The sequence below is a fragment of the Beta vulgaris genome, chromosome 9, assembly GCF_026745355.1.
Source record: "Beta vulgaris subsp. vulgaris cultivar EL10 chromosome 9, EL10.2, whole genome shotgun sequence".
In the NCBI taxonomy this organism is placed as follows: domain Eukaryota; kingdom Viridiplantae; phylum Streptophyta; class Magnoliopsida; order Caryophyllales; family Amaranthaceae; genus Beta; species Beta vulgaris.
The window spans coordinates 52,474,689-52,501,445 of NC_079210.1; the positions used below are offsets into that span (position 1 = coordinate 52,474,689).

Genomic DNA, 26,757 nt, shown 5'->3' on the forward strand with positions numbered 1-26,757 from the left:
ATAGAAATTTTGTCATCGGATAGAGATAGATGATAAACTGCTAATTATTAAACATAAGTGCATGTTCTTTCCATAAAAGGTGGGGTGATTGTGCACTATTTGTCTTTCTGGATCATGATGGTAGTAGTGCATTTAGTTTAATAGTGCAATTAGTAGTTCACAAGTATTCAATTTAAGAGATAACTTACTTTAATAGCATTTGGTTAAGAACATATCCTCCAAATAAACTATACATATTGTATGTTGTTGTACAACTTGTAGAACTGTTTACTAGCTACAATGTCAATCAAGCAAGTTTTTTGTTCTATTTCGACATCAGATAACTAGAACTTTTTGTTTTTCCCTAGGTAAATAATGTTTAAATAGAACAAAATTGAATAGAGAACATTTTTTATATACCCACTCGATAATTAACTCATTAGAAATGGGCTATTAAAAATTATGAGATATGTTAGATTTGAACTCCACTAACTATTACGTCTATTTTTAGTGGGTGGATTACTCACTGAGTAGATAAAGTTATTTTCTGCTCACAAGCAAATAATTAGAGAAATTGCACTACAAGAAACACAATTTCTAAAAATCGCAAAAAGCGGTCTGAGAATTCAAATAAATAATCCATAATATTGATTGAGGTTTTGATTGGTTAGTAAAAAAAATGGTAACTAATTCAAATAAGTTACAATGAGTTACAATAAGCTCTTTAGTACATACTAATTAATTTCAATTATATATTTCAATTAATTTAATTTAGTCCAATTTAATTGAACTTAGGGTATATGATAATATAGAGTGAAAAGAACGGGCTTTACATAAATTTACTACATTATCTATACTAATATATTAAAATGTGTGCCTAAGCCAGAAACGGTGCCACATGGCGCTCTCCCTAAGGGAGTTTTACTCCATGTAATCCACAACAATAAAAAAATTAGAAATTGCATAATGTAAGTTTGATCCCAAAACCTCAAGAACATACACTAAAGTCTTAACCACTAGACCAAATAATAATTAGTGTTATCATCTTAAATTATAATATTAATAAATAAAAATTATAATTAGACTTTTCTCTCTCTCTCTCTCCATATTTTTAGAAAAAAACATAATCATTATTGTAAAATTAAAGGCACCACAATAGAATTACTAAACTACAAGAAACCAAAGTGTGAATTAATATAAACCTTAGAACATCAAAATAAAATCACTATGTCATATGGCACCAAAGCCAAAAAAAAAAAAAAAAAAATAGTTTAAAAAATATCAACCCTCATGAAATTAGTAAAACTACATGACATCAAATGGAATTGTATCAAATTCATAACAAAATGAAAATAGGTCGGTGAAGCTAAACGCAACTTGACTAACGACCCTGCAGATAAACTCTAAGATACCATAATGTCAAAGCCTCAAAGGTTACTGATGCTACACTAAAAGGTAGCAAAACACTAAATACCATTCTTTGCATCAGAAAAATTATGATGCAAAGAAACATAGATACAATGGAAAACCATGTGTAAAGACTAAAGAGAGAAATTTGTTAATAAACAGAATGTATCTAAGCTAGAAGGGATTAAATGTAACGCGTGGAAGTTGAATTTGGTTGTTCTCTGTCCTCTCAGGCCTTCGGCTCACGAAAAGCCCCCAAATGGGGTCAGATACAAGAAGGTTGAGCTTCACATAGGGTTGCACACTCTCTGCATTTGACACTTCTACGGTTTTACTCACTCAACCTGAGTAGCACTAGTAACAGGAACTTCAGAGATCTCAGGGAAGGGTATGGAAACGCAGCAGTGGTAGTAGCCATTTTCATCGTAAAAAAATCTTTGTGAAAGATGAGCTTCACGAATGTGATAATCACCCCAAAATTCAGACCCAAATTGCTCCAAAATGCCTCGGGCATCAAAGGTATCTCTTTTTCTCATTCTCCTAAAAAACATCCAGATTGAGATCACAAATTAGCCATCACTTGTATAGAAAATGTAGACGTTAGAACAGCAAAATATGCAAACATATTAATGACTTAAAAAAGTAAATTCAAGAAATCTTAATAGACTCAAAATCATGAATGATCAATATAGAGCCCGAACCTCCTGTCTCTTCTATGTGTAGTATTCATTACAGTAGCATGCATCTGTACATTAAGGGAGCAAGGTAACTAGTATCAGTGTCAAATTTGACAGTTAAATCATCTATAATGCAAAGCAAGTTTAAACATCGGTGTGTTGGGGGTGAGGGGTAAAAATGGATCAGAAATTAAACATCTTTATATAGGGCATAATTCAGAGATTTTTCCAGCATCAATTTGACTTGAACATCGGACTGTATTCAGCTGGTGAGGCACCAATTCCAGGCAAGTTTTGGAGAAGGCAGTGAAGGGATGATCCTACCACTTCCCAACCCCCCCCCCCCCCCAACCCCCTCAAAGCACCTAATGTCCCTAAGCCTCCCAAAGCCATTGAGGACCATTCTAGGTCCAAAATCAAATATTACCCCTGCTTAAAATGCTTACAGGTTTACCTTTCAATTTCAGGTGTCCGTATTCATAGTCTTTCTTCAGTGAATATTTGCAGGAGCATGCTCGCCATTCACAAAGCATGGAAATCCAGGTTGTCTAGCTATATAATGAATAAGCAAGAAGGCAAAACTCGACAAAACCTTGTACTTTTCATTACAAAACCAATAAACCAGAAAAAGATGGATTATTTTGTGAAAGAATTTTCGGGCCTATAAAAAGTGGAATTTGTGCTTGTGGAAATTATCGAGTAATCGGAGATGAAAAAGAAGACCCAAATTTTTGAAAGTAATAGTCAAACCTAAAGCTTTCTTTCACGTCAACTGAATGTTCATGTTTCTGCCGTTTGAGTATACTTCAAAATCAGGTCTTCAACTCTGAGAAGCATTAGCATTCTACTTTTGAGAGATATTAACATGCTACTTTATATTACAGTTGAACAGTGGTCTCATACTTTAAATATTTTAAAAAAAGCATACTGTTGAGGGTAGAATATTGAAAAAAACTTTAGATGTTCAAACAATCAATCACAAGAAAATAGAATAGAAAGAAAGCTACACTGGATTTTTGATACCAGAAACAAAAAGGTGATAGTGAGCAATAATCAAGCAGGAAACCAGGGGACAAGATAATTACCTTCAATTTTTGCCCTACATCTTTCTCAAGAACTAGGCCAGCTTTGACAAAGGCATCAGTAATAATTTCTATAAAAGCTGAGGAAATACTAAAGGCCCATTTAGGGAGAAATCAGAAGTTACTACGTCAAGATCAGCAACACTATTCTCACATAGATATTTAATTAGACAAAAAGAAACCAAGTAGTATTGGATACGACATGCACGTGGAAGTCTCCCTTCATTGCCTATTTCTTCAACAGGAGCATAAAGAACTTGAGCTTTGGCCCGGGATCCTCTCAAGCACTCCTGGAATAAGATTAGGGATATAGGGTTATTTATCTGGCAAAAGAGCTCAAGTAACCACAGTAAACAAACTAAATAATATAGTGCTGGGAAGGAAAGAAGACAGTAGGGAAACCCAACCCACGTTGAGCCCAGGGTGATGAAGCATCATCAGATAGAGATATATCACTTTCAACGCCACTAAAGCTCTTGCAGAACAGACTACAAAATTCATCAAATACCAAACTACAGGCTACAGTCCAAGCAGAAAGAGTCATACCAGCCCTTTGAGTCTGACAAACAAAGGTCGATTGTCCAAGACCTCAATAAGCTCCGAGGAGACACTCTACATAAGTTCAAAAAACAATGTGTTACAGTAGAGTCTCCATGAGAAAAGAAACGTTATCAGTTCAGCAGATAATACCTGCAAAACCTCTTTAGCTGCATTTATGCGTTCCTTATTCCATAACTTCAGCATCAGTACAGTCAAGTGAAATGTCTTTGGTTTAATAAATATAGATTTATCGATTCCCAAGTCTGCCAACGAAATACTACAGAGATATCAAAACAGTAGTCTAGAAAAAGTACACAGATAAGTTGGTATAAGTTCATACATGTCTATGACATCAACAGATAAGATCGAGAGTTTCAAATTCACAGTCGACGTTGTCGTATTTCTTCAGAACAGGCTATCACCCTAGGCTAGGTAGGGAGTCGAACTCGGAAGTATGTCACTTTACTCTATGATGACAAAGAGGCTAATTGTGATCCTTTGATACACAAGAACAGAAAACATATGACGTTTTTATTTGTCTATCATATCCAAAAGTCAAAGTATATTTTCCTCAAAAAAAAAAAGTCAAAGAATAGTGAGTTATTGATCCTTGATCATAGAAGTTTGAAACTACATCTGTGTGTTGGGTTGCATCGATCGCCCACGGGCTTTCCACTCCATGTAGCTTTTGTGAAGACAGCTAGAATAAACCTATAGATTCCTGGCATAAGAGCACTCCGTACTTGGAAAAAGTAACACGATAACGACGCACAGGAGGATAGCAGAGTAAATACAAACATGAATTACTTAAACATACCATTAGTTAAAGAGTTAACTGGTAAATCTAATAAAGAAGTTTGGTTGATGTACAAGCAAATCAATCAAACACAATAAACAGAAGCTTGGGAGATAAAATACGAATCTCATACCAGACGAAGTAGGAGGCTTTGACGTTTTAGGTGCATAGCTTACAAGAGGTATGCCCATATTCACTTTAACATTATTTGAGTCATCAACTTTAAGTTTGATAGAAACCTCTGGTACTTCTTCGGGTTTATCTTTTACTTCTTCATCTTCAGAAGTCCCATCACTTAAACCAACATCCATAGTCCCATCTGCATCTTTCAAATCACCATCTCCCAGTATAGTGGATTGAAATCTAGTGAGCTTATCAACCAGTTCATAGTGTATGGCTAATGGAAGTGAGATGAAATGAGAGTAGTTAAGAGCTGAGCTGTTAACAGCCTGTCAGAGAAAACACATAGAATGATGCAAATTACATGTTCACAATTAAGTTGGAGGAATCTAGAAAAAAGCTATTTTTCTAACAATCAGCAAGTGCTCATAGCAGTAACTCAGCATGCTTAAAATGTCCCAAAATATTGTTACTGCAATATCGTAGTAGCAAATGCCTAGGTGAAATCTTTAGTTAGAGAGGGAGTACTAAAATCATTATAGGAGACTGGAGACCTGTTAGAAAAAGTCCATAAGCAGGAAACAGATTGACTAGATATATAACTGGAAATCGCTTCCTTTGTTCACATAACCCAATACAAGAGACAGGACATATATCTTGACGGGTAAACATAAGCAATGTCCCATGCTGCTGCATGAAGTCCAGGCATATGATAGTGTTGTGACAGATGCAACTAACGAAACAAGAACAATGAACAATTAACACAAGAATTAACATGGTTCGCTTACAATGTGTTAGCTACGTCCGGAGAAACAGTTTTATTAGGTTTAGGAGAGAGTACTTATTACAGAATAATATGGAGGCTGAGGTTAGCCCAATTGGAGTGCTTAATAAGGTCTTCACCTGGAGTTCCCCTTTGGTAATAATAGGGTTTATATAGTACCATACTAATTAATCTAAGCAGATGTGCCTAAACCCGAAACTAAAACAGACCCGATATATCAAATAGCATATACCGAAAAGTAACCCGCACCAGGGCGTTTCACCCCTCGACCCCGACTTCGCTGATCGGGCATCGAGACCCTCGTGCTAGGTTATTCCTAGCGCCTGATAAATAATTCAAGGCATAGTTTAACAGATAGCACAATTAATTGCACCTGATCTCATTCTTCAATAGATACAAAAAGGTAGAGATAGTTCTTCCAGGATAAGTACAACGAATAAACACTTTTGACCATCTTAAAAGGCACTCCCTCCATCCACAAATACTTGTCAATTTTTTAGGGGATGTCTTCGTAATGAAATATTCCTCCTACAGTACTACATTGAACATTAGAAATTTCCAAGTTTAAGTGATTGTTCATTGAAATCACGAGAATTATGTAGATGACAAATTCCATGATGTCAGTGTAATCCTTTCCACAAGGTGATTAAGTCAGATAATACCTTTTGTAGGTGACTTTTCAAGAGAAAATGAGAATCTACCTTTTATTTAAAAAATAATAATTTGTGGGGGACTTGCCAAATATAACTCCAATTTGATTTCACCACAATGCCCACTTGCTTGAATCGGATGTTTTGACTCTAATTTACGACATTGACCCATCACATGTGCAGCGCATGTTATAGGACCCATCACATGTGCAGCACATGTTATATTTTTATCCTTTTTACCCCCCAAGCAGAGTCTCCCCTCCAATATAGTTCCCCCACCTCCACTTCTATTGTGCCACTCTCCTTTCTCTCCCGTGTCCTGCACTCTGCTGGTACTCTCTGGTCTTGTCCATGGCAATCCTTTGTTCTGTATCTACATCTCTAAAACCAACTCACGACTTGCACTAACATTCCAGCATATTCGAAAACGGAGTCTTTGCTACTTTCTTTATTATTGTCCAGCAGCAATAATTTTTGTTACTCAAGCTCTTTCAAATGCAAGTTTGTTATAGGACAATAGAAATGCACTTCCCAAAAGCTAGCTCAAGAGGAGGAGAGCCCATTGTCCTATATAAACCACACACCAACCTCCCAAACGGTCGATGTGGGATCCTTTTCCTAGGATCAGTCCAAAACATTCGTCCCCCCATAAGGACCAACGTCCTCGTTGGTCACGGCCATGTTGGTCACGGCTGGCTGGTTCCAGGCCACCACTCCGAGGTTTGGCTCTGATACCATTTGTAATGAACTGATAATTTGAGCAGAAAAATAAAGGAAGAAGATGATGATTTTTGATTGATAACAATGGAAATAACAGAAAATAAAGATAGTTTATCAAGTTGTCGAGTGACTTGACATACTCCCAAAACTAACCACTAAAATAAACCCTCAAATATATTCTTCATACCTTCTTCTCTCCCTAATCTCCTATATTTGTAGTCTACTTATTCCCTAAGCTAACATATTAACTAGAGTATATTACTAAAATACCCTTGCCTTCCTAGGCTAGTCTATTACAAAGTTTAACTCAGTCCGAGTTAGATTCTTCCCAAGCTCTTTACTATCTCATACGAGAAAATGGATAACAAAGAAACTCATCTTTGGAGTTGTCTACCACTAAGCAGGTATTTTAGAGGATGCAATATGATAATATTGGGGTTCTTAAGGTGAAGAAAGAGGAATATTTTGGTGGGCTGCATGGCTTTGGTAGCGTGACGAGAACAAAGCAATCAAGATTGGTTCAATGATTGCATATTAATTAGGATCACTAAATAAACAGATACATCAAACAACCATCACCTTGCATATTACATGTAGAACCAGGCAACCAGCTAAAGGGATAGCATATATTATCAAACATGAGAAGGTGCTTAATGGATGGCTGGTATGAAACCACGATTCAAGAGGTGGCATCACTTTTAAGACCTCAGCTTCTGTTAACATGCTTTTTCCCAAAACTTCGTTAGAACTCTTTTCTCCTCTAGGATAGATCTAGTCATCTCCATCACTGTAATAATTTTCCATTCAGAAATACCATTTTGTCGCTGTCTCCCAGATGGTTGAGATATGGTACACACATTTTCTTTCTTAATAAAAAAAAAGTAACTTTCTCCTCAATTCTTTCTCCCTAATATTCTAACACAATATTTCATAAGGCAAATATTGGCTAAAAGAGCTGGTAGATATATTGTCTACAGATCTTCTAATATGAACCAAAAGATTGCAATGTAATTTGCTCATCGCTTTCATGCTAGACCTCGATGATATAACTGTGGCCCAGAAAAAGAGTATATATCAAGCCTTTCTTCATCAAAAGTCAACCTTACCCCAATGACACGAGAGGAGGATTACACTGGTGCTACTTCCGGTGAGGAGAGAAGCAGAGTGGTTAATGGGCCATTTCTCTATCAAGATTCAAGGCCCAGGAAGGGAGGAGTGGATGTCCTAAATGCTTCATAAGACCAACTACTTTGGGTTTGACGGTCGTAGGCGACAGGGATGATGTGGACCCAAAACCAGAGTTTTGGGTAATCCAAGTCCCAAGAGAAGGTAGGGGAATCATGATTAAGGCAAATGGAGTAACTCCATTCTTGTTGACGATCCTAAATCTCTGCCAGAGATGTGAAGAGATTTTGGAGAATAGACTTTTCTTTTACGAAGGTTGTTTAATGGTGTGGCGGGAATACAAATAAGAATTTGATGTCCTCAAGTTTGCAACTTCAATGATTACTATTATAACATGAAATTTTCGACCTAGCATGTGGTTTGTAGATATACAAAGTTGAAATACAAAATGAAACTGTCCATGCAGGGGACACAGGACACAGGACACAGCAGATATCATCTTGAACCAATCAGAAATATCCTCTAACCATATCAAGACATGCAGGAGACACAGGACACAGCGGATATTCTCTTGAACCAATCAGAAATATCCTCTAACCATACCAAGAACTTCAATTAGAAGGAAGATTGGTTTTCACACACGTATAATCAATTAAGCAAGAGGTGACAGAAGGGAAGAAATTTATTTGTAGACTTGAACTCTCGATCTAGAAATCAAGAAAGTAAAGTCTACCAGCATCTAGTTTAAACTCAAGTAAATTCAAGAAAGCAGTTTCCAGGCAGAAAATATTTGGTGATGAATAACTAACCTCATCAACTATAGCTTGGATTTTTTCTGAAGTTTTGGTAATTACGTCCATGGACTCACCTTCAATTACTGAAACAAGGGTTATCATTAGTTCACGAAAAGAATATAACTAAAAGAAGAATATTTGTAGACAATGGATGCTTTCGAGGAAAAGAAGACAGCAGGTACACCCTCCATCCCCAAATACTCTTTACCCATTATTCCATTTTCAGATGTCTGGATTACTCTACCGCTTTTCTTTTCGGGGTTGAGACTTGAGACCATTATCTCCATCCACATCTAGTAACTATTAGCTCCAACCACATCTATTTTTTCTCTCCCCTCAATATATATTATTCTTCCTATAACCTTGTCACCATAAGAAATAGGTAGTATTTGAGGACGGGAGGGAGTACTTTTTGTGTACAATCCAAGAGAAAATTTAGGTTTCTAGAATCCTAAATATGCTTTGACATAGTCCATATCTCTTTCATATAATTAAAACAACTTACCTCCAGTCCACCTCACTAGCGTTGAAAGCTTTATCAGAATGATTTACAGTTTTAAGGTATGCTGAAGAGAATGCGATGAGGAGCAAGGTTTAATTTGCAGGAACCTAAAACTCCAAGAATTACCATTTATTGGATTAGGCGGCGTCCACTACAAATTTGAAGGCTTAAAGCCTTAAACGCTGACTTGCCGTCTTGGCATACAAGCATAGATAAAAGGATAGACCACTTGCTTCTGTATAAGAGCCAGTGGGAATCTGAGTACTGTTTGCCCAATGTAAGATTGTTTAATATTTGAGAACTAATCGTCATTATGACGCTTGTGGGAATGATAATCTAATTATTTCAGCTCCATACGAAAAAAATCTGGAAGTTTAGTTTGGACTTTGAACTCAAAGATATCAGGTAAAAATCCTAAGGAGCACAGCTATACGGCAAGATTGCTGCGCGATTTTCTTCCATAACTGCTTTAAAGATGCAGGAGCTTATTTTTGAAGAGAGCAAATGTAATTAGTTAGGAAGTATTGCATTAGCTTTCTTCTTTCTTCTACACTTTTAGCATCGTCATGTTCTTATAGTTTCACTTTACATTCATTATGTTGTCCTACTTAAATAGCATTAGAATGCTGCTGGAACACTTTTCTAAGCAGCTACCTTTTCAACAAGACCGGGATTTGTTTAGAAAGAAAAAAGGATATTCTTTCACTCAAATGACTAGAATTATCAAACTTCCTACAAATGTCATGACAGGCAAAATACCAGGGCAATATTCTGACTTGTTTAGCGAGTAGGCACATTCCCACAAAAACTTCTACATGCCACTGCCAGTTCAGAAAATAAGTAGGATCCAAACTCATACTCCGTCTTCACTTTGACTGCTCTAACTTCTAATTTACTGTGTTTCATATTTACTATACTAAGTGTTTATTATTACTCTGCATACGCAATGCTAACATGACTAACAATATGCTACTCCCTCCGTTTCACGAATATTCGCTCGCGTTTTGGGATGTTTCACATAGATTTACTCACTTCACTTATTCTATTTTTGGGACATGAGGCCCACCATCACTTTATCACATTGATACTCACATGATAACATCTCCTTGCTCTACAAATGTTTGTCTCTCCTTAGACCTCACCACACCTGTTCCATTTCTCTTGCCAACTTTGCCCTCATATCCTTGGTTTTGATAAAAACCACGAAAAACAAAGTGAAAGTGCAGGGAATAAGCATGCTTGCTGAAATACAATAATGGGGCATTTGACTATAGAGTAATTAAGGAGGAGGGGTAAAATTTCAATGACATGAGACAGATGTATCATTAATTACATTCTTATATATAGTGGGTTGAGAGGAATAACAAGTAACAGCATGGCTTCACTTCAAACAGCTTAAGTGGATTCTAAACTTCAAATTCAAGAAGTAAACAACTACCTGAATATGGATCCAACAAAAGGTCTGAGTATTGGGAACTCAAAGTAGACAACCTTAACTCTAACCGAGATGAGCAAGAAATTGATAAGGAAAGCCGAAAGATGCAGAAAGATGCAGGCAGATAAAGGTATACATCCTTAAATATAAGCATGACAAAAAAAATGAATGTTGAGTATCAGATAGCATGCAACACCAGTAATTAACGTGCAAGCAATATACCAACAGAATCATCCCTTCTCGATGATGGAAATATTAATTTGACTCCCATTTCCTCCTCAATGCCCTTCTGCACAGATTTCCTACAATAGGAATCCAAAAGGCAGCAACGTTAGGACTGAGCCAGGGAAAAAAAACGCGGTCGCGGTCGCGGTTGCGGGAACGGTCGCGTTTTCGCGGGAACGGCTTGTAACGGGCAAATAGAACGTTTCGCGGCCAACGCGGCGTGAATTTTTAAAAAAAATTCACATAAATATGTTTCAACTTTATTTGCATTTTTTAGTTTATGAAGCATTATTACAACATAATATAAGCAAATCTAGTAGAATATCATGTTTCATCAACTATATAATTAAATCATAGAAAGAATTTGGCCAATGTTTGAAAAAAACGGATGTAAGGGATAAAAACGTTCTAACGCGGCGAGTTCGCGTCACAGAACGGACAACGCGGCGAGAAGTATGTGAATTTTATTATGGCGTTCCGTAACAGGATTTCGCGGAACGGCAAATCCAAAATCCGTTACAGAACGGCCGTTCTGTAACGGAACGGGAGAGTTTTAATTCCGTAGACTGAGCACATAGAATTTAGAACATCTAGCTTGTAGCTTGCTTATAATTCATTTAATAAACTCCGGCCCAATTGAAAAATGGGTATTTGATAAAAAGTACCCCTTTCACTATATGAGTATTCAGAAAATAAACGACATATGGATAGTTAGAATTGATCAAACATACCATATGGGTTCTAAAAAAATTACGCCTGCACATAGGTATTTTATCAAACTTTGTTGAGGTTTGACGACTCCAGTTTCCGGACGTGTGACATATGATTGCGAAATTTTCTTATATTCCTTTAATCCCTTTGTTCCATTTTGCACCTCATTTTTCGATAAATAGTTTGGTAATTCAAGTGCACCATGGACATATGGAAAAGGTCAGTTATATTAAGAAAGTTGAAAGAACACGCTCCTACAGTTACTAGAGCTTTACAAGATACTCTACATCAGCTAGAATCTCTTAAAATACCCTTAGTAAAACCGGATGATATTTATAAGACCCAAATTCACTATAAAAAAACAAATTATACCCATACGATAAAAGGGTTAAAGGGTCTATTTTAGAACTTCCATCTGCCAATTAAGCCTAATAACTGCATATCTAATAGCAACTTGCAAAGAAAAAAAATTGCTGATATCATACCCTTTTCCTATGATGAAACGCATGACAGAAGCACCTACCTGTAATAGTATTAAACAAATCATTAAGAACCAAGACAAACAACATCAACAATATAATTGCATGTTCAAGGAAAAGCAATTTTGTCATTATATCATTTAGGATTGCACATAAAGCAAACTCTAAAAAATTTTCTTTTCTCAAAACCTGATATCATTATATGCAATACCGCGGTCCGGGAGACCGGGGAGAATTATTCTTTGTTATATTTCATCCTTTCTTTTTTCAGAACTATCCAAAATCAGAATTTTAGAACCAGATGTATCATTTATGGAGTTATAGACATGTCTGCTTTTTACAATTTCAAGGACTCAGCTCCAGGTAGATAGTTAAGAAAAAAGTTCCATTCCTTCACAAACAATGTATAACAAGTAGCTTGATCAGGAGAACTCTAGAAAATCCACAAATGAAAAAGGAATAAAATTTACCTTTTTTCCTGTGTCAGTGGCAGCCTATTAGCAATTTCTTTTAATTTATAAAAACCTATAAGCATTTACTCTAATAAAACCACAACAATCCCAATATGCTATAAATTTATCTGACACATAGAAAGCTCAATAAGTTTGCTAACTAACTATAAACCAGTACCCAGTTCAAAGGAAGAGACTAGTAACATCAACCATTTTTACAAGAAAATGTCAAGTTCAACATACATATGACGTAGTAGAATGCTACATTTGTAATGGACATAGTCAGTATCAATTTCAATCTGCTGCAGGATAATCTCTAATCCATGTCAGAAAATAAATAAATAATGCATGGGGATTCCCCAGAGCATAGACTTTGGATAGCTTGCTCTTAAATCAAAATGGTTAGGATAAGCATTATGACTACAGACATAGAATCATTTTCAATCTGCAGATCATACGTACAACAATAAAAATAAGAAATAGAAAGGAGCATATGCACCCTGCTACAAGACACAGCTGCAGGACGACCTCTCATTCATGTCCAGCTCTACATAGTAATCTTCCCAAGCTGATATTCTCTTAGCATGTTTTCAGATCAATATGCTAAGGATGTGGCACTTTGCAGTAAGACCAAGAGAAGCATGGTCTTTAAAAGTTAAGACTAACACAAGCATGACCATTTAAAGAATAAGACTGCTTCAAGCTGCATGCCATCATCAGTTGTATATCGTTGCATAATATGAGATGCTCGTCTTCTGTGAAGAGGTTCAATCAAACTTTAACAATGCAGTAAACACAAAAGAAGTCTGGAAGCAGAATGTTACCTCAAAAGAAACAGCATGTTTCTCCTTGTATACTACTGATACTTTTTCTGCATCTGTAACTCCAATACTACTCTGCAAGCCAGAACTCGTGCAATCTCGTATTATGCCTTCGGCATCCTTTAGTCCAATTTCACCACTGATACTAGGGTTAACCTCGACCCCCGGAGCTTCATCAACTTCATTTTCAGCTTGCCGAGATGAAGAAGAGATTGTTGAATCAGCGATTTCCCTCACTACAGACACAATACACTTTTCACGGTCACCTCTTCCAATGCTGCCAATATTTTCAGGCTCAGCCATGGTATTCTCCACTGAGCAATCTGAGTTTCATAAAGATCTTGGTTGTTTACGATTTAGAAAAAGATATATAACTTCTTAGAGTATTAAGCTCTACTAATTTCAACTAGATAGGAGTAAAGCCTAGGTACATGTTGACCTTTCTATCAACAGCAAGACACATGCTAGATGGTTGTTGTTGCCGTGGTTGCTCCTACTTTTTTGTCTAAAAGAACTTTTCAATAGCATTTAGAAATTAGAAGTTGAAATTTTGATTTACAATGTAATTGCCTTGTATTTCTCTCAAGTGCAAGTGCAGAGAAAAAAAATTCTAACATTCAATCTATTTTGTGATTGTGTCACTAGAAGCTTCAGCATTATGCCGCCTACTATTCAACAACAGAACTTATAATTGTTATAAATGAGGCTAGAGTTACCCGGATGTTAACTCAATAATGTATGTAGGGAGAGCCATAACAGTCTTTGATCAGAATATCAGATATTCCAGATTCTTTTTTACAAATTCTTGGGATATAGGGAAAGTGGTATTGTTTAATGGCAGGAGCCAAACAAACCTCCCAGTGTGCTCAAGCCCTACATACGATAAACTCAGACAAACTATCCTAGTATTGGAGAGTACAAAGCATCAATCTAATTTCAGACCGAACATTTATGTCCATTTTGAATCTGCCAAAGTAAACAATAATAAACCTAGTAACACACTAAATTGACAGGATTTATATATTAAAAAAAAAAATAAAGAGAGATTTTCAGAGTATACTTGACCCTCAAGGACCCACCCTGATTAGAAGTGGATTGAGTCGCGATTGGCCTCCAGACAGGATTGACTGTTTTCAACTTTTTGTTCCAACCCATAGAACAACAAATACCCTTTGACAAGCTTTGTCTGCTACTATAGCTTAAGCCATGGTAATAACGGTATCCCTGAAACAATAACGCCCAAAGTTAAGTCAAGAACAAGCATCAAAAAAAAAGGCAAGCAGTGAAGCAGAAGATAGATAGCTTTATTCAGTAGTCAGTCGTCACTAGCCATATATGTAGCATGGAAATGACCGATGTTTCAGATATGAGAATGTTGCATACACAAAGAACCGCAAGTCCCAACTCCCAACCCTTTCCGGGTTTCATTAGCATGAGAAAACCTAGGGTTTCAGATAGGGACTACAGAACAAGAGAAGCTCGGGTCCCAACCATTAAATGAGGAAGAACTCAGGTCAAACACAAATCCTACATAAGGAGTGAATCATGTACAATCCTGGTTTTTCCAGATGACAAATATATTATATAATTTTGCTGAATCAACAAAATCAACCTTTGACTCTATTTATCAATTACGCAGAGCTCCTCACAATGTGCAACCCAAAACCTCATTGTATTACAAAAAGATTACTAGAGTAATGCTACCTTATATAATGCGCCCAAATTGACGACTAGTTAAATTTTCTTGTACATCTTGTTTTTAGTCGGAGACTCCAAGATTACTTCTACCACTATGTAATAAAACACATGATGATGCATCGAGCCATTGTTGTGATACTAGAAATTTTCTAGCCAGCAAAAAGATTATTAGAGTAATGCTATCTTATATAATGTGACCAAATTAACAACTAGTTAAATTTTCATGTAACATCTTGTTTTTAGTCGGAGACTCCAAAATCACTTCTACCACTATGTAATAACACACATGATAATGCATTGCGCCATTGCAGTAATACTAGAAATATTCTAGCCAATGTGGGCCGGTGGCCGCTTTCAAGCTCATCGGTTAATGGCGGATATAGGCCATTAGACCCCCAAAAACTCCATAATTTGATGAAACTACACTACAACACAAGTATGAGCAATATCGCTTTAAACGATACCCCCTCCATTACTAATTATAAGGCATGTTAGGTGCAAATACATGTTTACGAGTACAAGGCATTCTACAATACCAATGCAATATTCCATCAAGTTAAGATTATAGATTACTTCATACTATCAATACAATATTTAACTTCACTTCTTATAACCAATGCAAATTATTGTAAACTAAATTCTTAATACGCGTAAAAGTGGAAATTACTGTTTAAAAACGGAGAGAGTACCATATATAAAATGAAATTCCCCTAGTAGCAAAATATGATCACTTTGCACAAATTTAACACACAACACAATTCCAATTTATGGTAATTGATATAAAGAAAAACAACTTCTCATTCATAAGTATAGACATAATAACAACAATCAATCAAGGTAGTAAATTAAGAGCGACATACCTGAAATTGAGCCCCTGAATTAAGTAGAACATACGAATTTGTGAATCGCAAAGTCGGAATTCTGCAAATAGAGAGAATAAACCATAAATTGAGGGGTTTTAGCGCCGAAAAGTTGAAGATTTAGACGTTAATTTCGGTGATTGATAGGGTTAGACCTGAGGAAGAGAGCTCTGGAACTGGAAAAATTCATTTGAGTATTTCTTCTTACATTCAACCAGTGTGTAACCTTCAAATACATGAGAAATTAGAATTCCTAAGAAGTAGATATATGTGTTGCTGAAGTAGAACTTTCTAAGAAGTTCTATTTCCTACAAAATGGAGGAAATAACTTATCTAGACCCCCCTAGTCCCTAAATAAGTGGAAATTCTCATCAGAAATAGAATTTCCCATGTTCAACCAAACAAAAAAATGACTTTATAGAAAATGAAATTTCATAAAGAATGCAAATTCAAGAGAAGCTATATTTCCCATTTTCAACCAAACGACCTCCAAATATGTGTAGGGCACATAACTTTTTTTTGTACCTCTTGTGTTTTATTATATAGCATTTCTCGTCCATCATTCCAACACGAGCTTTCTAACCACACGACACGGGATAAATTTTCTCGAGTGATTTTTTTGTAACTTCAAGCATAATTAGTTCTTGTCTTGAGAAATACGTCCTGAATTACTTACCAACGTGCATTTGAAGTCCTCAATAATAGAAATATTATTATATCTTTAAATGATTTTTTCTACCACAAAGATCAACATGAGTATTGTTGGTTAGTGAATTACTCCCTCTGTCCCATAATATAGTGTTTGTTTTTTTTTTTAAAACGGTCTCCAAGACATAACTTTGACCTTTAATATATTCAATTTTGTATTAATAAAAAATATAAAAAGTTGATATTATGAAACTACACATTGAGACGAATCTAACAAGATCCCACATGAATAGGTTTATTTATATATATATACAAATGAGAATATTTGGTCAAAGATTTTGAAGTTTGACCCACCAAAAATAAATTAGACACTATATTATGGGACGGAGGGAGTAGTATTTTAAATAGGAGGTCATGGGTTCGAGTTTTGAAACATATTTTTATTATCGGTTATTTCACCAAATACCCCCGACAAATCAAAAAATTTACAATATACCCTCAATGTTTCAGAAATGCACCGTATACCCTTGAGTTTTCGAAAACGTGCACCAGATACCCTTTTCCTAACTTCCGTTAGCCCACCGTTAGCCCACCGTTAGCATTATTTACCATTTTGCCATTATTAACCATAAACCCTAATTCTAATCTAACCCTAATTCTAATCTAACCCTAAGCATAAACCCTAACACTAACTCTAACCCTAACCCACCCCTAACCCTAACACCATGGCAGCCCCCACCCCCTCCCCTTCCCCTCCACCCCAGCCCAGGCCCCCACCCCTCCCCTCCCCTCCCTCCCCTCCACTGTCACCCCCCACTCCCTCCCCTCCCCTTCATTGTCGCTGCCCCACCCCTCCCCTTCACTGTCGCTCCCCTACCCCTCCCCTCCCCTCCACCGCTGCTCCCCCACCCCTCCCCTCAACTGTCGTTCCCCTACCCTCTCCCCGTCAATTTCCCCAGCCCCCCTGACAACCCTTCGAATTTCCCGCCGATTTCCCCAGCCACCCTTTGATTTCCCGTCGATTTCCCTAGCCATTAATTCCCGTCGATTTCCCCAACCATTAATTCTCGTCGATTTTCGCAGCCATTATTCTCGAGCTTCATGGTCGCCGGTGTTCGAAGGGGATGGGTGGGGGTTTAGCGTTCGAGGGGAGGGGAGTGATGGGTGGGGAATTTGAAAGGTTGGGCTGGAAAATCGACGAGGAAGGGGTGAGGGGAGGTCGGGCGGTGAACGGACGCACGGGGGTGGATGTCGGCACGCGCAGGCGGTGAGGGGTAGGGGCGGGGAAATCAGCGGGGAAGAGGTGAGGGGAGGCCGACGGTGGGATGCACAGGGTTGGGGGGAGGTCGGTGGTGGGGGAGGGGTAGGGGTAGGGGCTGGGTGGGGGGAGGTCGGTGGTGGGGGCGGGGGAGGGGTAAGGGTGGGGGCTGCCAAAGAGTTAGGATTAGGGTAAGGGGAAGGGTTAGGGGTAGGATTAGAGGAAGGGTTAGGGTTAGATTTGGGTTAGGGTTAGGTTAGATTAGGTTTAGGGTTTAATGATGGCAAAATGGTAAATAATGCTAACGGTGGGCTAACGGAAGTTAGGAAAAGGGTATCTGGTGCACGTTTTCGAAAACTCAAGGGTATACGGTGCATTTCTGAAACATTGAGGGTATATTGTGAATTTTTTGATTTGTCGGGGGTATTTGGTGAAATAACCGTTTTATTATTTATTATCTCATTTGATTGTGTGGGGAGTATTGTTTATTATCTGATTAAGTTAGTGCCAAAAAATACTTGGTCAACATTGCTAGATACAATGCCGGAAAACACTTGATCATGCCAACCTATATTAATTTAGTCAAACCTTATCTCTCGCTTTCCTTGTTTGGAATGTATTTTCTATCTTCACTTTAAATCTTCCTATTATTTTCCTAAATAACCCTCGTTGTATTGCATATATTGGCTCACTCCACTACTCTCTTATTAGTCTCTTCTCACATTGTTTATAATAAGAACAAATTAGTTGGGATTCAATTTCTCTCTTCTCAATGTTTATAACAAAATACAATCCTTGAGCATCTACAACGGTCTAGTTTTAATTGGTCTAACAAATAGTAAAACTAGTTTTAATTGGTTTAACCATTGGAGAATTTGGTCCTTGGAGCTGGTTGGTCTAGAATTCCAGACCAATAGCTAGGGATGGCAATTGGGCGGGGCGGGTGCGGAGGATGGTACCCCCACACCCGCACCCGTATTAAATTCTCATCCCCATCCCTGCCCCACCACCCATTGCGGATAGGGGTGTTCATTGTCGGATATCGGATCGGATCCGATCCGAAAATTCGAATATCCGAAAGTTTTGGATCGGGGAAATTCCGATCCGAATCCGATCCAAAATTTTCGGATCGGATCACCGGGTTTTCGGATCGGGTCCGTTGAAATTTTTGAAAAATCCCGATCCGTATCCGATCGGAAAACCCGAATTTTTTTCCGGATACCCGATCCGAAATATCCGAAATCTTAAAATCGGATCGGATATCCGAAATTTCGGACCGGATCGGCGGATTTTCAGATCGGATATTTTTGCACACCCCTAATTGCGGGGAAAGTTTCCATCCTCATCCCCGCCCTACCACCCATTGCGGGGGGGAAATTCTAGACTCATCCCTGCCCCACCCCCGCACCTGCGTCATACCCACTTCATCCCCGCAAAAAATTCACCAAAAAATCTGCCATAAGCCCATTATAGTTGTCTACTTCATAAAATCACAATATAACATAGTAAAAGGAAAGTTAAAATATATTAACAAAGGCAAATGTTTTATTAAATTTCAAAAGTGTCTTCAAATATGTTAGTAATATATGTATATAAATAGAATTTTAATAATAAATATGCGGGGTGGAGGTGGAGCAGGCGGGGGTGGGGCGGGGCGGGCGGGGATGGGGCGGGTATAACATAAAATCCACACCCGCTCCACCACCCATTGCGGGTACATTTTTAATCCCCATCCCCGCCCATCCCCGCCAAACCTAGACCCATCCCCGCTGAGAGAGAATACGACAAGTGGCAAAAAAAAGTTGGGCCCAATATTTTTTTACATTTGTATATGGTGGGATTTGGTAAAAGTTGGAGAGAGAGTATATTATGGGGTTTGGTAAAAGTAGGAGAGAGAAATATAAAAACCAAGTAAGACCAACCAAACCATTGTGAGAAAAAAAGATGAATTGGTGGAAGTTTTAGTGGGATATGAGGTGTAAGGAGGAAAGGAAAGAGAAAAAAAAACACAAAGACCAACAAAGACCAACCCAACCATTGTTCATGCTCTAAGACTCGTGTTTTCATTCCTCTCATTCTTTATTCAAAAATTATATTAATTAATATGTCCCACTATCAACCTGTGTGCAAAGAATGTATCACTTTTCCCTTATTTTCTTAATTTTGTGTGCGAGATACCAAATAAGCAAGACAAAAAGAACAATAAGTATTGCGTGCACCGGTTGCACAATAAATATATATCGCGAGACCTGTTGACTTTTAGCCAAAATATATAGGATATCTTTAAGTAAAAAAGGATCACTTTCAAACAAATATAACTTTTTACCTTCAATGTGATATGTGACAGCGACCTATTCAAGGCATAAAGTTATTCGTGTGATGGATAAATTTTCATCTTAAAAGGATATCTTCTATGTAGATGACCCATTCAGCGAAAAAAGTTACCCCGCTTCTTAATAACTTATTTTGCACACGTCTCACAATTATTCATTGTGCACCCGTGTGAAATGATTTATAAAGTAGGAAATCTGATAAAATAAATACATGATAGAGTATCAAGTATCAACTAATAAACATATCTCAAAAATCAACCAATATAAAAAAGAATTATTTACCGATCTAGATACATCACGAAATAGCTAGAGAAAGAGATAAGAACATATATTTCCTCCGTTTTGTTTTAAATGAAACGTTTGTTTTTTCACGCAACCCAATGCGCTTATTTAATCATTAATATCTTTAGTTGTGTAAACGCAAAAAAAATATATAATTTGATAGTATGCATTGAGACGAATCTAATAAAATCCTACTTGATGACTATGTTTTTATTTATATAATGGCGATAATTGGAGTCAAAATTGATCAATGAGTGTAATTTCACCCAATATTTCATTTAAAACAGAACGGAGAAAGTATAAAATTTTGTACATCGATGCATAATATGATAAGAGAGAAATGTAAATCGTAACAAAAAGATTGGAAAAAAATAAATCAATCTTGGCCTTCTTTATAAGTAATTCATCAATTTATCACATCATAAGCTAAATTAAGCTAATGTATGTATGCATAACTTTGATTATTAAGTGTGAGCAACCTCTTTTCCATGTTCATACGAAGGAGGAGCATTCCATGGTGGTGGAGGAGCATGGTGAGCATAATGGAGAGGTGGTATGGATGTAACATTAACATTCATTGGATATACACGATACTCAATGTCCATCTCTCTGAAAATCTTAATACATTCTTCTATCAATAGTGCCCTCCTTGTCCATCTTTCTCCCATGTCTTGGTGGTTCATCCTATGTTGTAACCAAACTGCTAATCTCAACATATGTAAACCATCTGTGTCCTTTAGAATAATCATTGGACTTGGATACCAGTGCTCCTTCTTATTATCTATATAACTGCATGTCGCAAAAAGCATATATTAGAACTCGTTAATAAGGTGAAAGTCATATTGTTACAATTAGAGATGCTTATCGAGCGAGTCGAGTCTGAATAGTACTAGGCTTGGCTCGAGCTCGTTTAACTTTTCATGGGCTCGGCTCGGTCTTGAGCTTGTCGAGCTTGGGACAGCCGAGTTCGGCCAGCTCGTGATTGGAATTTGCTGCTCGAGCTCGGGTCGTGAGCTCGTTTAGGTTCGGGTCGTGAGCTCGTTTAGGTTCGGCTCGTGAGGCGTTACTTTTTATCTTTCTTCTATTATATACCTTGGTTAATATCTTAAAATAAATACTTAATATAATTTTAAATATATATAAATAATTTTTTAATATATAAATAATTTTTCAATATAAAATATTTTTTAATATAAAATAATAATCGAGTTGTTCACGAGCTTTACGAGCCGAGCTAGGCTTTACGAGCCGAGCTAGGCTTTACGAGCCGAGCTTTGCCTAGCTCCGCTCGGCTCGTTTAAGTCTTGAGCCGAGCTTTGACCGAGCTGAGCCCGAGTTGCTCGCGAGCTTGTCAGACTCATTATGACCCCTAGTTGCAATTAATATGTGATGGAATCAACTGGGGTTAGCGTGAATGGTTAAGGGCCTCTCGCTCCTTAACCAAGGTCTCGGGTTCGAGCCTTGGGTATGGAAAAAAATCTCAGCTGGGAGAGATGCTGCCTTTTAAGATAACCATGCAAATTTTCATAGGAGATTAGTCCACTCGCCAAAGGCGATAGGAAACTCCTCATAGTAGACAACAATAAAAAAATTAATATGTGATGGAGGTGTTATATGTTAAAGTTGTTTACCTCGTAATTCTCTGCCTTATAACTGCAATTTTTTCAGCAGGAGTTGCTATGTGGAAACACAATTCAATTCCATCTCCCATATCAGGGCTACGATAATAGTTATGGATAGGCTTTGTTAGAAGAATGTAGTTTGGGAAAACTATCTTTTGATTATCATATCTTAAAAATACTGTGGTTAGTATGTTAATCTCCTCCACCACCATCTGAATGCAAGAAAAGTCGAGTTAGAAAATGTATTATCATACTCTTCGTTTCATATTATTCACTACACTTTTCAATTTACTGACTCCTAGGCAATTTTTGGAGAAGAAAGCAGTAGAGAGTTAAAAAAAAAAAAAAGGATTCATGTGAGAGGACAGATTTAAAGAGAGTTTGTTGCCTAAAAAGTAAGTGTAGTAAGTAATGTAAAACTTACCACAATGAAAAATGTAGCGAGTATTATGAAACGAAGGGAGTATACAACTTAGAAGACATATTATACTTTTTAAGTTGACATGCATACCTGAACTGAATCAATCTCACAACGATCACCAACATCATATGGGTGGATCACAAACAAGAAAATGATGGACTCAAATATGTTCTTGCAAGTGTTTCCGAAAACAAAGGCCACAACAACTATTTGAGAGCTAAAGAATAATAGATTTTGTGAGGTTATTATTTTAAGATAGATAAATCCGATAAGGACTATGATGATGCTCACTAAAACATTCACCATCTTGTGAAGCTTGTTAACGGCTGTTTTTGTGTCACTAAGAGTCAATGCTAGGGCTCTTCGTTCTCGAAATGCATTAACCTGAAATCATTATTATTATGTATATGAATATTCATATCAAATGTGACAGAATAATCTGATCAGAAGGAATAACATTATGTGACTTTACTTTACTACTCCCCTCATCCTAAAATATACTTTTCATTTCTACTTTGAGTGTCTCAAAATATAGTTTTCATTTCCATATTTAGTTCCAAAATTTTCCGTAATTTGTCTAGAAAAACTATGTTCCATCATTTATTTGCTTCTTGAATCTTGTTTTTTCCTTTGTTTATTCAACCAAAATGTTACAATTAATGTTTTTTCACCAATTATTTTATATTCCCTCTCCTAAAATCATCTTTTCTCATACAACATTTATTTAAATAAACACAAAATTTTTATTATCCCTCTTAGATTCTACTTGCATAAATTACCGTAAAAAAGGGAAATGGGAACTATATTTTGAGACAGAGGGAGTATGTTTTATGAACTATATATCGATCTTGTAGTTATTTGAGGGAGATGTGGTAGCTCAGTAGAAACCACCCGGAATTCCACAAGGTTTGAATTCTCATCCCAACAATATGTTGGGGAATTCACTACTGCATCAAAAAAAAAGATATACTTACCACCCAATTCTTCAATGATTTTTTGTTAATTCTCTCATTTTCAATAGCTCCTTCGAAGAGACCCATTGTCTTAATGGCTTCATCTTCTCGCATAAAACGCATAATGTCCTCCAAATATATGTACCTAACATTTGCATATATATCAAACTATTAAGTTAAAATATATATGTAATAAGAGTGAACTTTTTTTTACCATTTGGAGCTTCATTTCACTTATTGTGATTATTCCAGATAAGAAAAGTGTTTCACTTATTATGAAACGGAAGAAGTATATGTTAGCTTAGCAGTTAGCAGTTGATGATGAAAACTGAAAAGGCTTGAACTAATTACCTAGAATGAGGTTTAGCAACATTGCGAAAAATTTTCCTTGCTGCAGCCTTAGCCTCAACCTCACTTCTAATATGTGTACCAGTTTCATCTTCTATATGAGTTGTTGAATCGACAATTTGTTCATCCAAGGTAGTTAAGGCTCCATGACGAATAATTCTCATCAATCTCTTCATATTCCAAGCAGAAACATTCTTTTGATTTAGTTTATGCAATCTATCAATAGTTATTCCCTCATCATGCTTCTTAGATGGTGGTTCAGAGTACCTAGTACTCTGTCCTATCGGACTCTTATAATTCTTTCCATTTCCGTTTCCATTTCCATTATGATGATGATGATGGGGCGTCGTTCTTCCACTTTTGGTAGGTGCAAAAACAGCAGCTCTAAGGTCTAAAGGCACACTAACTCCTGCATTCTGAAGCGATTGTACTTCCGCCATTGTTCTCTCTTCTTCTTCTTGTGCTTGCTGAAATTCGAATAATGGTGGTGCTGAGAGTGTCTCTATAACAAATTGATTGAACAAAGATTCTTGTATTCGATCAAAGAAGGCCTTTACATGAAAATTTGATGCCAACACCTTAACCAATAATGTCTTCAACAACCATAAAATTGCTCCTACTTCACCTATGATTAACAATTTTGTCACAATTCTAAGTGGTTCACTCCTAGATTCTAATAAAACCTTCTTATCAAACAAAAAATACCATGTTAGGAGAACAAGTCCTAACCAAATTACATTTTGTACTGCCTTCTTCAAACCATAAACAAAATACAAAACTCGTTTTCGAAGCAAGAAATTCCTCTCAATGAAGAACACAAGTATCCTAATCCCCCAATCAGATACTAATCTTCCACAAATTAGTACAAGTATCAAAACTTCCCATTTCCACAACTTCATTTTCCAAAGTGTTTTTTTCCTTAATATAGGAATTACAAGACTACAAATCAATGCACCCATTATTATAATAAGACTAACCCATTCAAGAATCATCAATGTACTAGTTTTAACACTTCTGAACTCATCTGGAAAATCATCCTCCAAAAATGGATCATCCTCATCATCATCAAGCATTGATGACTTCCCAAGTAAACCCGACCTGGTGTTCAATTGACCAGACTTACGCATCACACCTGATCTTTGTTCAACTGGTGTTGCCGGAGCAGGGTCTATAAGCCTAGATTTCGTCTTAGACAAACATATACTTGGCATTCTACGATATGAAGTATTATTATTAGGTGTCCTATTTGAAGGACACCTTAACATTTCAGCACTATGGTTATGTTCCATGTTATTATTATTATGATCCTCATCCCCTGACATAGATGATGTACAGGATGAAGAATCATCCTGTATATTACTGTACATGGAAGAAGGTCTTCTAACCAACTCCGATGTTAATGATTCATGGAAGGAAACACGAGGTTCCTTACATGGATCATTATTATGATTATGAGTACTATTATTAGGAGTAATGATTTTATATTGATGACTACTTGTACGATCAGGGCTTTGAATCTCACTCTGATTTCGACTCCAACTCGAATGATCTGGGGGCAATGGTGGTAGACCACATTGTCCATGTCCTGATTGCAATTGACGTGGTTGTAGCTCATCCATCTCCATATCCATATCCAATGTCATTTTTTCTTTTTCCTTCTCTTGTTCTAAGAATTTTCCTATCAATTTTGATGTTGGATCTGTACCTGTACCACAATGACCCTGTTTTTGGGACCTAACAGATTTAACATTGTTAAATCGTCGTCCATCTTCTTCTCCTTCTTCTTTTCCTCCTCCTTCTTTATCATCAATAGGCCTAGGGAATGAGAATTCCTTACACAATGTAGTATTATTATTAGTCCTTAGACCAATATTGTTATTTCTTCTTATACTTTCATCTTGCATCTCCATCATGGATGGCTCAATTTTAACAATTACTTCACCATCGATAGAGGAGTTCATGTTCATGGGGTAACTGGTGGAAAAACTCGCACCAACATCATTTTCATGGTGATGTGGGAAATTTTGTGCAAGTTTTTTTGCAAGAATAGCTGATTCATCCTCATCAGTACTATAATTGGAAAGGTTATTAGAGTCGTGGGAAGCAGAGATAGAGATGTTGTGATGACGATTTTTGAAAGAAGATGATGAACCATGGGATGATTTATTATTGAAGGATGTCCTTCGTAAAGAATAATCCATTAATAGAATTATCTAATTTGTTTCTTCTTCATGATCATTTCTCTACTTCTAGTACTAAATTACTATAATAAATTACTAAAAATGTTTACTAAAAGTGGGTGAGAGAGATAAGTGGGAAAAGTAGTTGTTAGTTAGAACAATAAGAAGACAAAATAGTTTATTTTTGCTAATTTAATGGACTAACTAACAAGTTTACGGTTTTATGGGTCTTTTGTGTGGAAATTTTTGTGGACATGTGTGGAATGATTAGAGGTACAACAAGAAGTTTTCAAGACAATTTGAAATTTTTTTGTTATTTTTATGTGTCTAAACTCTAACCTATCATAAATTTATATTAAAATTTTTTTTGCACATTTGTCACATATTATAACACCCTGATAATTCTCTATTTTTCCAAAATACCATTTTTATATACAACTTAGAGAATTATCAAAGTATTATCGCTCATGTGCTAACGTATCAGCTTATTCAAAATTTTACAGCAAAAAAAATAATAAATAAGCTTTAGAAATTAAACTTAATCGACCAAAAAGTCAACTCTAAAAGTCAAATTGATAAAAGTCAAAGCCAACGACAATAGTCAAAGTCAACTACGCAAAGAGTAAAGTCAAAATATAATAAATATTCAACACAAGCTCTCCAATCCCGAACCCATGATGCATCATCTTCAAACCTGTAAATAACATGCATTATTGATCCCTAAAGACTGCTCGCCAAATAGGTCATTACATGATCAATAAGGAATAGTCATGATCAACTTATATATATAAAGCACGTAATCAGAAAAGTTGAAAACTGCATAATAAATAAAACAATCCTAACATGATACTAATA

General features: G+C 36.6%; 2 protein-coding genes across 7 annotated transcripts; both read right to left on the reverse strand.

Moving 5' to 3' along the window:
* Window positions 1-1,140: 1,140 nt before the first annotated feature.
* On the reverse strand, window positions 1,141-16,070 carry LOC104904709 (uncharacterized). 6 transcript variants are annotated; one of them, XM_010693067.2, is made up of 14 exons: window positions 16,013-16,070; window positions 15,858-15,918; window positions 14,379-14,523; window positions 13,303-13,622; window positions 12,033-12,070; window positions 10,834-10,913; window positions 8,690-8,757; window positions 4,615-4,930; window positions 3,836-3,948; window positions 3,692-3,757; window positions 3,345-3,435; window positions 3,149-3,216; window positions 2,088-2,131; window positions 1,141-1,926 (listed from the first exon to the last, which is right to left on the reverse strand). In XM_010693067.2, exons 1-14 carry the CDS (start codon window positions 16,045-16,047, stop codon window positions 1,722-1,724), a joined length of 1,650 nt encoding a protein of 549 aa, XP_010691369.2. In that variant the 5' UTR covers window positions 16,048-16,070; the 3' UTR covers window positions 1,141-1,721. The 6 variants fall into 6 exon arrangements, with proteins under 6 accessions (XP_010691369.2, XP_057248074.1, XP_048492839.1 ...); XM_057392091.1 differs by having other exon boundaries at window positions 13,303-13,535; window positions 16,013-16,045; XM_048636882.2 differs by lacking the exon at window positions 8,690-8,757 and having other exon boundaries at window positions 4,615-4,878; window positions 16,013-16,043.
* Window positions 16,071-20,734: 4,664 nt separating this feature from the next.
* LOC104905048 (mechanosensitive ion channel protein 6) lies at window positions 20,735-26,274 on the reverse strand. Its single transcript, XM_010693493.3, has 5 exons — window positions 23,726-26,274; window positions 23,396-23,519; window positions 22,512-22,805; window positions 22,010-22,212; window positions 20,735-21,167 (listed from the first exon to the last, which is right to left on the reverse strand). Exons 1-5 carry the CDS (start codon window positions 25,921-25,923, stop codon window positions 20,843-20,845), a joined length of 3,144 nt encoding a protein of 1,047 aa, XP_010691795.2. The 5' UTR covers window positions 25,924-26,274; the 3' UTR covers window positions 20,735-20,842.
* Window positions 26,275-26,757: the final 483 nt, after the last annotated feature.

Excerpts from the sequence above, each read along its gene's own strand:
- LOC104904709 (XM_010693067.2), bottom strand. The coding sequence starts at position 16,047 with ATGAATTTTTCCAGTTCCAGAGCTCTCTTCCTCAG. Across the intron at positions 15,919-16,012 it reads TCCAGAGCTCTCTTCCTCAG|AATTCCGACTTTGCGATTCA; the intron begins GTCTAACCCTAT and ends CTCTATTTGCAG. Across the intron at positions 14,524-15,857 it reads ATTCAGGGGCTCAATTTCAG|GGATACCGTTATTACCATGG; the intron begins GTATGTCGCTCT and ends TTATTGTTTCAG.
- LOC104905048 (XM_010693493.3), bottom strand. The coding sequence starts at position 25,923 with ATGGATTATTCTTTACGAAGGACATCCTTCAATAATAAATCATCCCAT. Across the intron at positions 22,806-23,395 it reads AATCATTGAAGAATTGGGTG|GTTAATGCATTTCGAGAACG; the intron begins GTAAGTATATCT and ends TAATGATTTCAG. Across the intron at positions 21,168-22,009 it reads ATAAGGCAGAGAATTACGAG|TTATATAGATAATAAGAAGG; the intron begins GTAAACAACTTT and ends TGCGACATGCAG.